The sequence below is a fragment of the Cornus florida genome, unplaced genomic scaffold, assembly GCF_030987335.1.
Source record: "Cornus florida cultivar Cherokee Brave unplaced genomic scaffold, ASM3098733v1 CherokeeBrave_3.0.0_Hap2_Chr05, whole genome shotgun sequence".
NCBI lineage: Eukaryota > Viridiplantae > Streptophyta > Magnoliopsida > Cornales > Cornaceae > Cornus > Cornus florida.
The window spans coordinates 109139153-109155647 of NW_026775575.1; the positions used below are offsets into that span (position 1 = coordinate 109139153).

Below are 16495 nucleotides of genomic sequence, written 5' to 3' on the forward strand. Positions count from 1 at the left end.
GAGAGGTACTGTTGGTGGACTATGAGAAGCCAAAGCAAGCAGGAGAGAAGGCCAATTTGTTGAGAGAGACGTAAACGGAGAGTCTTATTTCTTCCCCCTCGTTATCCCATCCCATCTTCTCTACTTTCTCTCTCTATATTCCCCTACATATCAATTGCTCCCGTTTTACGATAAACATCAAAAAAAATTTCTTTCAATTGCGCTTCGGTTCTATTTCAGAAACCCTAACAAATCGATTCGATTCGATTCGATTCGATTTTAAATCTTCACCGTTTTTTAATTAGGAAAAATTCGTCTTTTGTGCAGTGTTTTGAAGATTCATTTGATTTGTAAATCGATATATTCAGAAGTTGCTAGTTTTTGATTCTGGTTTGCTTCGATTTGGTATATATTATACAAAAAGAAAAGAGGAAAATTGATTTATTTCCTTTGTACGTTTTTTCACTTGATCTTTTGTTGTAAAGCTGAAGACAGAACGAATTGAGGCGTTTTTGTTTCGATTCGGGGACAGTTCGGTTGTTTTTGGGGTTTTTCGAAGTTAGTAGATGTTTTTGGTGTTGGAAGCTGATGGAGACACCTGTGAGTTAAGTTTGTGAAATTTGGGCTGTTTCTTTGTTTTGTGTGAGAGGCGGTTAAAGAAACAGCCTGAGGTTATGATCAGTGAAGTTGGCTTGGAGAATCAGAGCCTATTCATTTCTGTGTTCTCTTCTTCTCGGCAGTTCTTTGGGGGTTCTGGGGATGAGGAATGATGGCCAGAGACCGCAGGGAGGTGTGCCACGGCCGGGGCGGACTAATGGGTTTATACCGTCTTCGTTCCGAGCTCTGTCTAGTTACTTGAGGATCGTGTCATCTGGTGCTTCCACTGTTGCTCGGTCGGCTGCATCTGCTGCATCGGCCATTTTGGAGAGGGATAGTGATGCCAGCCACGATCAGGTGTGACTTGGATATATTTCATTCAAAATAAATGTAAAATTTCTGTATGTGTCTTAATTTTGAGAGAACTATTCAAACTCTCTACTTGCCCATTTGGAATTATTGTTTTATATAGGTTTTACTGCTTTGAATTGAATTGTTCGAGTTCTATCAAGTTTATGCACGTAATTATGTGATATATGCTTGCTAAAAATTGAGTTTTTATGGAAGATTGGAATTTAAGTTAAAACTTTATAGCAAGTACTGGACTATGGTCTATTATGTGAATGATATCCAATACTGTTGAACTGTGGGTAAGAGGATATACTGAGATTGACAGTGGGAGTTATGAGGATTATATTGTGGTCTAATTTATGGTAGCTTTTATTTAATGTGTGGAAGTTGTTCAGCATAGTTCATATTGGTTTAAAATTTCAAGAAAATTGATCATCTCATTTGATCATGATTGATATTATTTTGATTGATATTATTTAGTACGTATTTTATGATTGAATTTTTACTACTATATGGGACAATTCTAAAAGTGTAGGTCATTGACACGGAGATGCTACCACCATATATAAACATTTAGTATAATATGTACACATCTGATAAATATATAACTTTGATCAAATTTCTCAACTAAATTCTAAAAATTGCATAACTTAACTTCCCATAAGTTTCCTATAAGATGTGCTTCAGCTACGTTGTCATCTAGTAGGAAATGTTTGATGCATCAGCCTTCAAAATATTGAAACTTATTTTGAATTAAAGACACATCTACAAGGTGTTGGATAACTGTTTAGGAGTGTCTATAAAATGTCAGTGCAGTTGGCTATCTAGACTTAACTAGGAGGGGGAGGCTAGCTGCACCTTCTACCTCTAAGCTATATTGGAGTTATGGGTTTGAATGGTCATTAATTAGGAAAACCATGTGATGATGTAAGATCACTAGCCAAATTAAAGATTACATCAAATGTAAGAGATCTCTGTTGGAATGCTTTGAAGTCTAAAATGTTGTTTCAAATATTTTCCTTCCCAAAGTTGGTGGGTTATAGAAATTTAGGATTAAATGATGAAATCCCATAAATAGAACATGCTTAGAAGCATGCCTCAAGCCCATCTGCATGCAGAATGACACTTTTTCTTACACACTTGTTTACAAATGAAGAGATGTCCTTTTGTAGCTCTTAACTCTAGTATGAAAGTTCTGCTGGGTTTAGAAGTTTGGGATAAATTAAATAAAAAAAAATTCTCATACATATAGCATGCTAATACATATATCTTGAGTCAACATGCCTGCAGAATCACTTGCGTACATGCTGTATAGGCATAAATAAGTGTCAGGAATAGTGTAGTCAGTATGTAACTATCCAGTCTCAAGCACATTGATTTGAGTATGGACATCTGATAGACTTTTTTGAAATATGAAATAAAATAATTTTTTGCTTTTAGCGGTATTTCAGATATATGGCTCTAGGTAGATTAGAACATGAAGAAGTATTTCTATAGCTGACAGTAAGTAGTTTGGATGATGCTACGGTAACAATACATGTGTACCTATGAAGATGTTCTGATGGTACTAGGCTAAACACTTACTTCGAGTTGGATTTTGTTGTCATTTGAGTGTGTGAGATAATTACAGTATATCAACTATAAGGAAATAAGATCATTAGTTTAACATTGATGGGCATATCAATGGATGTGAGTAAGGCTGTGAATGAAGTGCGTTGACAAATAAAGACTTTTAGTTTTCCATAAATCACTAGGGATTATGGGCATTTGTTCCTTTCACTGTTTCTTTTTAGAGAAAACCATCTTGGAAGGTCTGGTGTTTGGCCTTTGCCATGAATCTTTTTAGTTTATTATGTTTGGTTAGAAGTGTTGCAAAATGGAGGGTAGCATAAATTCTTGCTTACTGAGAAAAGATAAGAATGCCCGAGCGGGTTGCAAGAAGGAGGGTGAGAAGATTACCATATAAAAGGCAATTAGGGGCCAATTTATGACTGTAGGTCACAAGATCTTCTCATCGGGAAGCATTTGCTTAATAAGCTGCTTTAGTATTTTTATTTTTTCTCTTGATTCTTCAGCTATTGTCCACAATCCTTTTGCCTTCTAAGAAAGTTATTTTATATGCTGCTTTATTGTTATAGGAATCTGTTATTCTTTAAAGTCCACCAAATTATATTGTTTGCTACTTTATTGTATGCCTTCTCTAAGTCTATGAAAACCTCTCGTAAGTTCTTTTGTTTGTTTCTACAATCTTCTACTAATTGCCTTAGTAAGTAAACAACATTATTTTTTTTCCCAGTTAAGCAAAAACCTTATTAGTATATCTCCTTGGCTTAAATCCAAGCTGATTATCGGACACTCTACATTATTTCTTAATCCTTATTCCTGAACAAAATTGTCGAGGCCAACACTTTTGATGCCTATATCTAGTTTAGGACATTATCAGTTTTGGTCCCGCTACAGCAGGGTCATGTGGAGGGAGGACTCGAGACAGTCCTAACCTTTGATATTCTACAAAGTGGCTTTTTGCAGCAATGACAGCACCAATGAGTCAATGACAGTGATGTTCAAGTGTTAAACTGTTAAACTACTGTTAAGTCAATGAATCAAACACTGAGGCCTGAAGAATTCTTCAAATCAATTAATGCTCACATTATTTTTTATTGATGGATATATGTAGCGACATGGACCCAAAAAAAAAGGGAATAATTCTTAAACTAACAGTTTTATTTTGAGCTACATTGAGATTGAAAGTTATAATTATTTTGACTTTTACTTTATTAAAAAAATATTTAGTTGGATTGTCAACATTTTTCTGAATGCTGGGTTCGATTGTTTTCAAGGTATTCCCAACGACATGTTGTCATCTTAAATTCATTTTGCACATTGATGTGTGCTATTATACTATGAATGTATATCACTCTGGTTGTTATAGTTTTGTGATTATGACCCTCTATTTATACTCGAGTTTGTTACTTGCATCCATGTTATCCCTATTTTTATATTTCCTTTGAAAATTGTATTACTTGTTTCCTGCATTTTATTGTAATATACATTTGAATCTTTTTCATTCATATTAGCTGTAGCAGTAGAAATGACTTCTCATATACCATTTCACAAAATAAAGGTTTGCTGGGCTGGTTTTGACAAGATAGAATTCGAGGGAGACGTCACTCGGCAAGTTCTATTGCTTGGCTATCGGTATGGATTCCAGGTTTGGGATGTTGAAGAAGCAGATAATGTTCGCAACCTAGTTTTCAGGCATGATGGTCCGGTTTCATTTATGCAAATACTACCAAAACCAGTAGCATCAAAGAGTTATGGGGATAAGTTCGCAGACAGTCGCCCATTGCTGGTAATTTGTGCAGATGGATCCTTTTCTGGAGGTGGTGTAGATAAGGATGGGCTAGCCACTCCTTTTAACGGGAACACCCAAAGTTGCCACGATTCAGTGAATGGTGGTTTTGTGCCTACTGTAGTTTGGTTTTATTCCTTGAGATCTCAATCTTACAAACATTATCTTGAGTTCAGATCAGTTGTTTATTCAGTAAGGTGCAGCTCTCGAGTTGTTGCCGTTTTACAAGCAGCTCAGGTACATTTATTCCATATACTTCTCAACTTTCCATATCTTTTGTCTTAACGAGAGAGTGAGCATGAAGTTCTATTTATTACAGATACACTGTTTTGATGCTGCAACATTAGAGAGGGAGTATACCATTCTTACGAATCCTATAGTTACGGGTTGTCCTGGATCTGGAGGTATAGGATATGGACCTCTTGCAGTGGGTCCCAGGTGGATAGCTTATAGTGGAAGTGCTGTCTCTGTCTCAAATTCTGGTCGTGTCAGTCCACAACATCTAACCCCTTCTGTGAGTTTTCCTGCTTCTGCTTCAAATGGCAGCCTGGTTGCACACTATGCAAAAGAATCAAGTAAGCAACTTGCTGCTGGGATTGTGACCCTAGGGGACAAGGGGTATAAAAAATTGTCGAGGTACTACTCTGAGCTCATACCTGATAGCAACAATTCTCCGCAAACAGGGAGTCCTCGCTGGAAAGTCAATGGAACCATTAATGGCCATTTGCCTGATGCAGACAATGTCGGAATGGTATATCTTCGTTTATGGTGTGTTTTTTTTTTTTTGGCGTTGATTGCCCTCTCTCTATTATATTTTACTACTACTACAACTACTGTTACTATTATTTCAATATTGTTATTATTGTTCATCAACAACAACAACAACAACATCAACATCAACATTATCATTATTGTTACCTTTCTTTTGCAAGTTCGGTTACATTATATGTCTGTGTCATTAACTCGGTTTTTCCTTGATTTCCTTAGTGGGTACACAATTTTATGTAATAGAGAATTAAGTGCCTGATTAAGCATTTTTTGCAATTCTTGACCAGCGCCTTGTTCTCTGTGTTATATTTTATATCACACATTTTTTCCACTCTTTTTATCTTTACTTTCTTCCATGATTTATCAGGTCATTGTCAGAGATATTGTCAGTAAATCTGTTATTTCCCAGTTTAGAGCACATAAAAGTCCTATTTCATCATTATGCTTTGATCCCAGTGGGACACTTTTGGTGACGGCTTCAGTTCAGGGGCATAACATAAATGTTTTCCGAATAATGCCTCGACCATATGGAAATTCTTCGGGAGCTGATTCTGGTGCATCTTGTGTACATCTTTATAGGCTGCAACGTGGTTTTACTAATGCAGTAAGATCTGTTTTTTCATCACATTTTTTTTCTTGAAATTTTCATTGTTGGCCTTTAGAAGATCTCTTATTCTTTTTTCTTTTGGTAATACTCTTTCAGGTTATACAGGACATCAGTTTCAGTGATGATAGCTGCTGGATTATGATAAGTTCCTCAAGAGGGACCAGTCATCTGTTTGCTATATCGCCTTCAGGGGGATCAGTTACTTTTCAGTCTTATGATGCTTGTTCTATAGGCAAGAATAGTGGATCTTGTGCTATGACCAAGCCAGGTTCACAGATGCTTATCCAACAGAACCTTTGTGTTTCTGGCCCTCCAATTACACTGTCTGTTGTTAGCAGAATAAGGAGTGGAAATAATGGTTGGAGAAGCACTGTAAGTGGTGCTGCAGCAGCTGCAACAGGCAGGATGAGTTCTCTTTCTGGGACTATTGCTTCAGCTTTTCACAACTGCAAAGGTAAAGATCTTTATATGGACTCCGGCTCTTTGAAGGCCAAGTATCACCTTTTGGTTTTCTCTCCCTCTGGTTCTGTGATACAATATGCATTGCGGATATCTCCTGCATTAGATTCTGCAACAGTTGTGTCTGGATTAAGTGCTGCTTATGAGTCAGCTACAGAGTGTGATTCTAGATTAGTGATTGAGGCAATCCAGAAGTGGAATATTTGTCAGAAACATAATCGAAGAGAGCGAGATGATAATACAGATATATATGGTGATAATGGAAATTCAGATAGCAGCAAAGTATTTCCTGAAGGAATAGAAAAGGAAATTAGTGTCTATCCTGAAGTTAGGGGCTCAATTGCAAAAGCAAAGATCAGTGCTGAGGAAAAACATCACATGTATATTTCAGAAGCGGAACTGCAGATGCATCAAGCCCGGATACCATTGTGGGCAAAACCTGAGGTATTCTTCATGTTTTGCAGGAAACTCAAAATGGTTCTCTGTTGATGCAAAATATACACTTAAGCTGGTGTGATGAGTGACATAGCCTCTTTTTCTTGCATTATTGCTTGGCAGATATCCTTTCAGTCCATGATGGTGGATGGCCTAAAAATAGATGGTGAAGATGTTTTGGGAGGGGAAATTGAGATTGAAAGCATTCCTACTTGCATGATTGAAGCAAGGCCAAGAGACTTAGTTCCTGTCTTTGATCATTTTCAAGCTCCCAATTCCCAACAGGCATGGTGAGCCGAGGTTATATAATACCATTTTTTAGCTTCTGATTCTCAGGATTGAGGCATTACTTACATTGCAAATCATTTTTGTTCATTAATTCGAATACTGGTTTGTACTTAGAGTCTAGCCTTTTTAGGAGCACAGTTAATTATCGCATTTAAAGTTGTGGAAAAAAGTGAATTGTTAAGAGAAAGCAGGAGAAGAAGTTCATAATTCCATAATTGATGGGATTTCATCTGTAATTTACTCCTTATCGTTCATCATCAATTACCTTTTGGCCTTGTTTCACTTTATTTATTCCTGCTGAACACACTTCCTATTGCAAGATTCATAGTGATGGCTCGTATAGGTTTTTCTGAAGTATTTGTTCATTCTCATTCAGGGTTCTTGCTTTGGATAGCAATAATCATGGGCAACTGCTGCATCAGAGGTCTGAAAATGGCGGGCTTTTGTGCAAGAACGGCTCTGACTATCTTGACTACATTAGTAATGGTGGTCGTACGGTAGCTGAACATCACAATGGCATTATAGGAACTGGGTGGGATGGTCTTCAGATGCCTACAGACACAACCAAGGGCTTTGTATATAATAGTAACTGCCCTAAATCAAACATTAGACCTGAGCTTGTAAATAATAGAGAGAACTCAACGGAGGCCCAGTTTAAGTATGTAAATAATAACAGAGAAGGCCTGAAAATGGAGAATCAATTTGAAGATCAAGGTGATGAATTTGATTAGAGGTGAGTTTAGCTTCCTGGCCTGCAATTTGTATGCTGGTTATAATTATTTTGTGGATATTCTTTATAAGTTTTCGTCAATTTTGGGGAACTAGTGGTATCATTGTGCTGAATCAAGCAAACAGAACATCATTGTACCAAGAGATGCTTGAAGGCATTGATAATTAATTGTTTGGCCCTAGGAAGAAAGATTACCTCTTGTATGTTTGACGTGATGACACTTTACGTAAATATGATACGATTTGTCACAAGTTGATCGTAGACTAGGTGTCATGATATATCACTTTTCAGATTGTTTATTTTGATTGCCTTGCGCTGCCCTTTCTCTTTGAGTTTGTGAGAATATGTCGTGCTTCCTTAATTTAAAGGACCCTTAGGTGATGCGAGCTTGAGTTGTTCACATGTTTTATATTTCTCAGGTGTGCAGATATTCTTTTATTCTCCCGGGAGTTTCCTTAACAGTGAATATTGTTGGTTGAAATGTAGAGCAGGAAGAGGACGGTGGGCTCCAACCTTTGATGGGGAATTGTGGATAACATCATGTTGGGTTTCATCTTCTATTGACTTTGTAAATAAAAGACCCAGAATATGTGTGTGTGTGTACATATATATATATATATATATATATATATATATCTTGATTATTCAGTTGTAATATGTAAATAATAGCATCACCTTTCATAGTTGCCATGTCGTCTAAATTTTAAAGTTATTTCATTTGTTACCTGTGGATTTTTGTGGAAGAAGAATTACAGTGCAGTAGTCTCATTTGGGTGCATGCTTCGTGATCAACAGTTGCGGGTCATGTGGATTCAACCAAGCTGCTCTAAGGTAATATATTATCTCAGCTAGTGTTTATTGTATAAGATTTGTGTTGAGGAGGCGTCCATCTGATAATCACTTTCTCGGGGCATGTGAAATCCAATCAATCCTGAAACTGTGAACTTCATAAGTGTTTATAATGATTGGAGTAGGATCCTCACAAGCGCATGGGCTTCTGTTAATGGTTTAATTTACTACCGCTTTATAACAGAGAGGGACAAGAAGGCATTGAATGTGAAATTTTGTGAATATTTTGTGCTGAAGGTTTATTGTTCGGTTACTTCTGGAATGAATCGTAGATGCTGAGTTGTATTGGTATTATGGCCCAAGGTCCTCCACCTCAGAATTAATGTAATGTAATGGGATTATGGGAATAGCTCTACTTTGTACCGACTATCAATGCATTTTTGAAGTATAAATTACCCTTCACAAGAATAGTTAATAATGTTTTGTACTTTTGACTCACACAAAATGAAAAAGTTATCGTCTATGCGTTTAAAATAAAAGATGTTGTAAGATCATCCTTTGCTAATTTGGTCGGGGTGTTAGCTCTGCCCAAAATTGCTGTTGCGGGGGCCGGTACGTACTTTTTTTCTTTTTTTTTTTTTTTTGGGGGGGGGGGTGGGGGTGGGGGTAGGTGGCCGTACCTTTGCAGCAACTTTAAACGAGTTAATTAGGGCTTCCGGTGTTCATATCTGTCGCGTAATGATTTGGCACAAAAAATTATGCTTGTCACATTGAAATCATAATATATCTATATTAAGGCCGTAATCTAGTGCTTTTGGAGTATAAACATGAAAGGTCATGTAAATAATTATTTTTTCGACTTTCAAAATAGAAGGTTTTAAGACAATGGATGTATAGTGTGTTTCTTAAAGGTTAAAAAAGAAATCATAATATATATATTGGGATTAAATTGTCTTCAAAATTTTGGCGCTCTATCGCATTGGTTACGCATCACCATTTCTCTCTTATCTCATTAGGAAACATCCTCATATCTCTCTTATCAGTGATTATCCATAACCATATGTCTCTCAACGTGATTATCCATCACCATATCTGTCTCTCATGTCTCCCTAAAATCACTTTATACCCCAATTCCATAATTTTTCTCTTTTTACTAGTAGTTAAAATATCTGCCCTTCACACTGTTATCTATATATATTTACTCACACACACAGAAATTGTTTTAATTCTCCTGGGGTGGGAAATAACGAGTGGAGTACCAGATTCGTCCTGAAATTCACTATTGTCTCATGTTCGCCATTCGGCTTTAATAGAGGATAACTTTCCATTACTTTTTATGGAAAAAGATGTACACTATAAAACAAAAAAATATCTAAAAAGTCGCACATAGTAAGGATTGGTATTTATAGAAATATATTTGTTATATATAGAATGAAGAAGTATATTCACTCCAACAGACCAACAACCAAGCGCCAACCCCACCTTTCTAGTCGCCCTTACACAGAGAGAGAGAGAGAGAGTCAGTCATTTTCCATTTAGAAACTCTGTTCTGTCAAACCCCAAACCCACATTTTATTCAAACCTTACTATTCTAAATTAAAAAACTTCATGTGGAGGCAAAGCAAAACAACATCAGATAACGCCCTCTCATCTGTATTTTTCTGTTACTTCCTCTCTCTCTCTCTTTCTCTCAACATCCCTTCTTCAAAACAAAGCCAAAACCACAGACGTGCTCTTCTCATTCCCAAGTCTCTTTCTCCCAAACAACCCCTTCTTCGCCTTCAAAAACACATTCCCAGTAAACTTTGATATATATATATATATATATATAACCTCAATGTTAAGCAAGGTTAGGTGATTGATAGCAACCCCTCAAATCCTCCAATGCTAACCTTTAACAACATCATTTCCCTTACATGGGATTTTGCATTTCAACTCTCGTAACTAAACACCAAATAGAAGAAGAACATTCCGAGAATTCAGTTTCATTCTGGCGGCCTGTTTTCTTTGTTTGTTTCTTCTTCTTCTTCTTATTTCTCAAAATGCAGCTTCATATCTCGCCCAGTCTACGCCTCGTAACCGTTTTGCCGGCCAAAGGGGTTAAAGAATTCATCAAGGTGAAGGTTGGCTCCAGAAGAGTTTCGTATCGGATGGTTCTTTATTCCCTTTTATTCGTCACCTTTCTTCTCCGCTTCTTGTTCGTCATCACCGCCGTCGAAACCATTGATGGTGAAACCAAGTGCTCTACATTAGGTACATTCATGCTTTTTAATCCATCATTTTCTTCTTCCATATCTCTTACGGAGTATTAATTAGCATGAAAATTTTAATTAAAATTAGAGACATTCATGTGAAAGTTTAATTTTCACAACACACAAGGAAAAAAAAAAAAAAGGTTAGATGAGTCGGACTGGACTTTACAACCCACCTCATCGTTTGACCTGTTCTTGTTTGTTTGTTTGTGTCTGGCTCAAGTCTGATATGTGATTGGGTTGCCAAATAAAGGACAAAAACAGTGGCTCCCATAAAAAAGTTATATTTAATGTTTGAAAACAGTAATGTGTTTACTCTGCCAATTGGCAGAGATAGTACTAAATTTGACAATAAATACATCGAACACGTATGTGTACAAAACTTAATAAAAAATGAAAATAGAAAGAAAAAATGCCTATTAAGTATCTACAATCCAACACAAAAGCTAAAACTCCTCATTCAAATAACCATTGTAAAAACAATAAAAAATTATCTATTTTGTCTGGAAAAAGCCATTCCCATTTTGAATTCACCTATATCTGTATTCTAATTGATGATTCAATATAGTGAGTATTGACACCATTAATTTATCGACAGTGTTGAGAGGGATAAAATAGTTTATTAATTCGTACTAATATACATGTTCTTCTTGAACTCAATTCTGTTTCTTAAGCGTGCCAACCTTTTATTACAAATTCTGATGATTGAACAAGAATAATGCATGTTCAGGAGGGTTAGTCAACATTCAAATAGGCTCGAATATCGTTAACATTTGATTGAGAATATACACAGTAAATCTATGTGCAAACTGTAATAATGGAAGGCTATGGACAAAAAAGAAACAACAAAAATTCTTCACAATATCATTGTCTGCTAGATATGTATGTACCTACCTAACTACCTACCTCTCAGCTTAATTAGAATGTGGAAACTTTTATTTTTAATCAAAGTAGGATCATCAGATCATTGCTTGACATATATGCCACTGCTTTAATTCGTCGTTACATCACATCTGATCCCATCACCTTAACTACCTCAAACATAAAATCCAAAAAATAATGTAGTTACTTATTTCATTCGAATTAATTAGAAATACATGTACTAATATATTGATGGCTGTTGAATATTTTTACTTAAATTACAAGTTACAAAACATGCTCTTGCTGTTGTGTGGACCTTGTTGTTCATTTGTGATAATTTCTGATATCAGAATATTTGATCAACTGATCTTGATGGTGGGTGATAGGTTGCTTGGGGAAAAGATTAGGACCGGGGATTTTGAGAAGGCGGCTCGAATCATCTGTAAATCTCTTCGTCCCAACCTTCAAATTAATAATTTTATTTTAGAACTTGTCATAATCGTCTAATTAATCACATATTTGGAACAAAATAGTGAAAATTTGTTTTGGCTTTTGAAAGGTACCAGAAGTGATATATCAAGTTCTCGAAGAACCTGTTAAACAAGATGGAATACAAGGAGGGGTTGAGGTCCCTCAGTCACTAGAAGAGTTTGTTAGTGAAATGAAGGACAGTGGATCAGATGCTGAGACCTTTGCTATCAAGCTTAAAGCCATGGTCACATTCCTTGAACAGAGGACTAGAACAGCCAAAATCCAAGAGTACCTTTATCGTCACGTGGCATCAAATAGCATACCTAAACAGCTTCATTGCCTTGCCTTAAGGCTAGCCAATGAGCACTCCACCAATGCCAACGCGCGCCTCCAGCTCCCCACGCCAGAGCTCATTCCATCCCTTGTCGACAACTCACTCTTCCACTTTGCCCTCGCCTCTGACAACATCCTTGCCGCCTCTGTGGTGGCATCATCACTTGTTCGCAACTCGTTGTACCCCAGAAAGGTTGTCCTTCACATAATCACGGATAGGAAGACCTATTCACCAATGCAGGCTTGGTTCTCATTGCACCCTCTAACACCAGCCATCATTGAGGTCAAAGGGCTGCATCATTTTGATTGGTTCACGAAGGGGAAGGTCCCAGTGTTGGAAGCCATGGAGAAAGACCAGAGAGTGAGGTCACAGTTCAGAGGAGGCTCTTCTGCCATTGTTGCAAATGATACCGAAAAGCCTCATGTCATTGCATCAAAGTTGCAAGCGCTTAGTCCAAAGTACAATTCACTGATGAATCACATTCGAATTCATCTACCTGAGGTGAGTACTTAAGATCCAATAGATCACTAATATTGTGTTTGGCAGCATCGAATCCATTCTTTGGATTGGAATCATGGACCATGTTATTTCAAAATTGAACTAATTTTTCTTCAATTCCATGCTGTCAAACGCAACATTACATTATTTTTTGCTTCTTGTGCTTTGTATATATGTATACATGTTTAGTCTTAAGGCAGGCATGCATTTTTTTTGCAGTTGTTTCCTAGCCTGAACAAGGTAGTGTTTCTCGACGATGACATTGTGATCCAAACCGACCTTTCGCCTCTGTGGGACATTGACATGAATGGGAAGGTCAATGGAGCAGTAGAAACATGTCTAGGAGAGGACAAGTTTGTGATGTCAAAGCGGCTCAAGAGCTACTTGAACTTCTCCCATCCATTGATATCGAAGAATTTCAATCCTGACGAATGTGCATGGGCATATGGCATGAACATCTTTGATCTAGAGGCTTGGAGGAAGACCAATATAAGCCACACATACCATTACTGGATTGAAGAGGTAAACAGTATTGCCTGAAACAATGTTTCTAATATAGCTTATGGTTCAATTTGAAGTTACATATATGTTGTTATATTATTACTGCAAAATTAAAGGCAATTTGATCGATTTATTTGCAGAACTTGAAATCGGAGTTGAGCTTGTGGCAGCTAGGGACATTACCACCGGGGCTAATAGCATTCCATGGTCATGTTCACATTATTGATCCATTCTGGCACATGCTTGGCCTAGGGTACCAGGAGAACACGAGCATGGCAGATGCTAAAACAGCGGGTGTCATCCATTATAATGGGCGAGCAAAGCCGTGGTTAGATATAGCATTTCCACAGCTTCGGAAGCTGTGGACGAAGTATGTGGACTTCTCAGATAAACTCATCAAAAGTTGTCATATTAGGGCATCTTAGAATGGATGGATGTTGAGAGGAATGTTTGGATGACAAAAGATGAGCAGCTTGTATAGTTGTAAATGGGAACCACAAAAGTTGAGATGGAGAGAGTTGTTCACAATTCCAGATCCTTGATTCCAAATGTAAGATGGAAGCAGCATCAGGCTTCAATCTTTTTTTCCTTGATGAAAATTTTCTTTTCTGGAGTTCTTTGTTGTTTATATGTTATGCCTTTTCAGTTTTATAGCTCTTAAACCATCATGGTTTTATGCAAACTATTTAATAAACTTTGTAAAATAAACTTGGTCTCAAAGATGCAAAGTAGGAATGTAATTCGTTTGCTCAACTGGTCTGGCTAGATATATATTTTAGGGTTAATTACAACAACACTCTCTGAGGTTTGTCATATTGACAGTCATATACAACTTAGCCGCTTTTTAGACAAAGACACCCCTGTAAGAATTTTGATCCAAACAAGCCCTTAAAACGTTAAAAAAGACGAGATTGCCCTTCAATAGTCATTTTTATAGTAAAATATCAGAATTCATGAAAAGTCAAATTTGCCCTTATATCTACACACTATCAGAGTCTTGATCCGCTATTGCCGTCTCCCCCAACCACATCCATCGCCGCCATCTCCCCAACCACATTCGCCGCCGCCGCCATCATCTCCCTCCTTATACCGTCACCACTTCTCAACCATCGCCATCACCACAGCCGTCGTCGCCATCATCTCCCTCCTTGTACCGCCACCATTTCTCAACCACAGCCGCCGCCGCCACTTCCCCTCAACCACAACCGCCGCCGCCACTTCCCCTCAACCACAACCGCCACCACCATCTCTCTCCACCACGAAGTAAATTACATTATAGATGGGTTGGGTTTTGAATTGGGGAGAGGGAAATTATGATCTGGGGTTGTGCAAATCCAAAACTGATTCGAGAACAACTTCGTAATCTGTGATACCCCCGGATTCCCGAATGCGGGTTGGCCAGGCCCACGTCTGAATACCTGAGGATATCAAAAACAAAATCGGCAATAAACGAACACAGAGTACAAAAGAATAAAGAAGAATAAATAAAATGCTGACAAGAAACTAAAATGATAATCTAATAGTAAACCTCAGAATATATTTCCATTAATTAATAAACTCTTCTGATATAACTGATCCTCCAAAATATAACTTGGGAATCTATACTGTGTGGACCCCTAGAAAATCCAAACTAAACAAATGACATCAATAACTGTCTAAATCAGGAAACTGAATCATAAAAGAACTCCTATGTAGCATCGGAAGAATGGAGTAGACTGATCCCCGCTCAGCATGAATAACCTCTACTCTTGACGAACACCTGAAAAATAATGGTAGGTCAAGCCCACAAACAAGTTCTACTCTACTACAGTCCAAGCAGAGATCCGATACACGTATACATCCTAGTCAATCTAACAGTAACTAGTAGTTCGTATATATATATACACACACTAAAGGAACCTTACTAGACTATAGGGTTATCTCAACCTAAATAGTACGCAACATGCAAAACGCACATATAGTGGGCATGAGTACCTAGACCTACCAGGGTACACAAGTACACTATATCTAGTTACACATCCCTGACAATATACGCTCCCTAACCACTGATCCTGAGACTCAAGCTCATATCATGGCACAAAACTTATATATATAAAATCTAGTAACCATCATATCTAGTATAAATCAATTCTCCATAAGTCATTCAACTTGTTCAGCTGACCTGACTTGAATATAAGTAGGACTTAATATTTTAGTTAATCAATTCCCTTATATAATAAATTAATTCTCCATAAGTCATTCAACTTGTTCAGCTGACCTAACTTGAATATAAGTAGGACTTAACATTTTAGTTAATCTATTCCCTTATATAAAATAGGTAGGACTTAACTGATAAGTTAATCCGTCTCTAAAATGCCACCGTCCCATACCGGTGCATTAAACCACACAATCCAACAATTGATATAACGATTAAGGAAATACATCAAACAATCTAGAAATAACTATGATAATATGATATCAAGTTATCACAAAATAGGAATGACTTATTATTTATTTAAGCTTCCTATATCATATGTCCTGCACAAACTGAATCTTATACATGATGATATTTTATTATACCGTCAAATAAGCATTCTCCATATCCAATTCATTCTACACCTTTAATCTCAATTGCTAAAACATTTTAAAAGATTAAATCCATTCGTTTGTTTAAAATATTCAAATAGCAAACATCATTATGATTGAGTCTATTTAAATTTATTTAAACCCAAACCTAGTTCCTATTTAATGTTTAGGAATCTTAGGCATGTTTCTACGTTCCATCATTCCACAGATATGAAAAATACATAATTTAAACATGTAAAAATTCACACCGAAAATCAAATCAAAATCATGCATTTATTAATTCATAACACAAGAACAGATATGAACCAAATTCATAAAACCTATGTTCTAATCCAATTAAACATGCATAATTATTTAATTTTATGTGTTTAATAAATTTTAGAATTTCCAAGGCATGTACAGAAACACGAATCAAAGGGAAAGAGATAGAAGAAAAACTTGCCTTAAACTTTCGGATCTTCTTTGATCTTCTCTCTACTGGGTTTTTCTCCTCCTTCTTTCCTTCCTTCATTCTCTAACTCTCTCTCTCTCTAGAATATATCACTTGAATATTTCTAACCCCCTTTTACAACCTATAGCTATATATTTATAGGTTAAATAAAATAACCCTAACCCTTTTCCCAATCTAAGTCAACTTAAAAAATATATATATTAAAAT

General features: G+C 36.8%; 2 protein-coding genes across 4 annotated transcripts; both read left to right on the forward strand.

Annotated features, from left to right (window-relative positions):
• LOC132308466 (autophagy-related protein 18f) lies at positions 1-8833 on the forward strand. 3 transcript variants are annotated; one of them, XR_009482439.1, is made up of 9 exons: positions 1-933; positions 4052-4516; positions 4599-5030; positions 5415-5651; positions 5751-6557; positions 6672-6838; positions 7213-7569; positions 7986-8397; positions 8520-8833. XR_009482439.1 is itself a non-coding variant. In XM_059806549.1 (8 exons), the coding sequence occupies exons 1-7, from the start codon at positions 739-741 to the stop codon at positions 7565-7567; spliced, it is 2658 nt and encodes an 885-aa protein (XP_059662532.1). In that variant the 5' UTR covers positions 1-738; the 3' UTR covers positions 7568-7569; positions 7986-8833. The 3 variants fall into 3 exon arrangements, 2 of the variants coding, with proteins under 2 accessions (XP_059662532.1, XP_059662533.1); XM_059806549.1 differs by having other exon boundaries at positions 7986-8833; XM_059806550.1 differs by having other exon boundaries at positions 795-933; positions 4005-4516; positions 7986-8833.
• Positions 8834-10259: 1426 nt separating this feature from the next.
• LOC132308467 (probable galacturonosyltransferase 12) lies at positions 10260-13887 on the forward strand. Its single transcript, XM_059806551.1, has 5 exons — positions 10260-10608; positions 11855-11910; positions 12028-12774; positions 12991-13293; positions 13413-13887. The coding sequence occupies exons 1-5, from the start codon at positions 10272-10274 to the stop codon at positions 13695-13697; spliced, it is 1728 nt and encodes a 575-aa protein (XP_059662534.1). The 5' UTR covers positions 10260-10271; the 3' UTR covers positions 13698-13887.
• The last annotated feature ends 2608 nt before the right edge of the window (positions 13888-16495 follow it).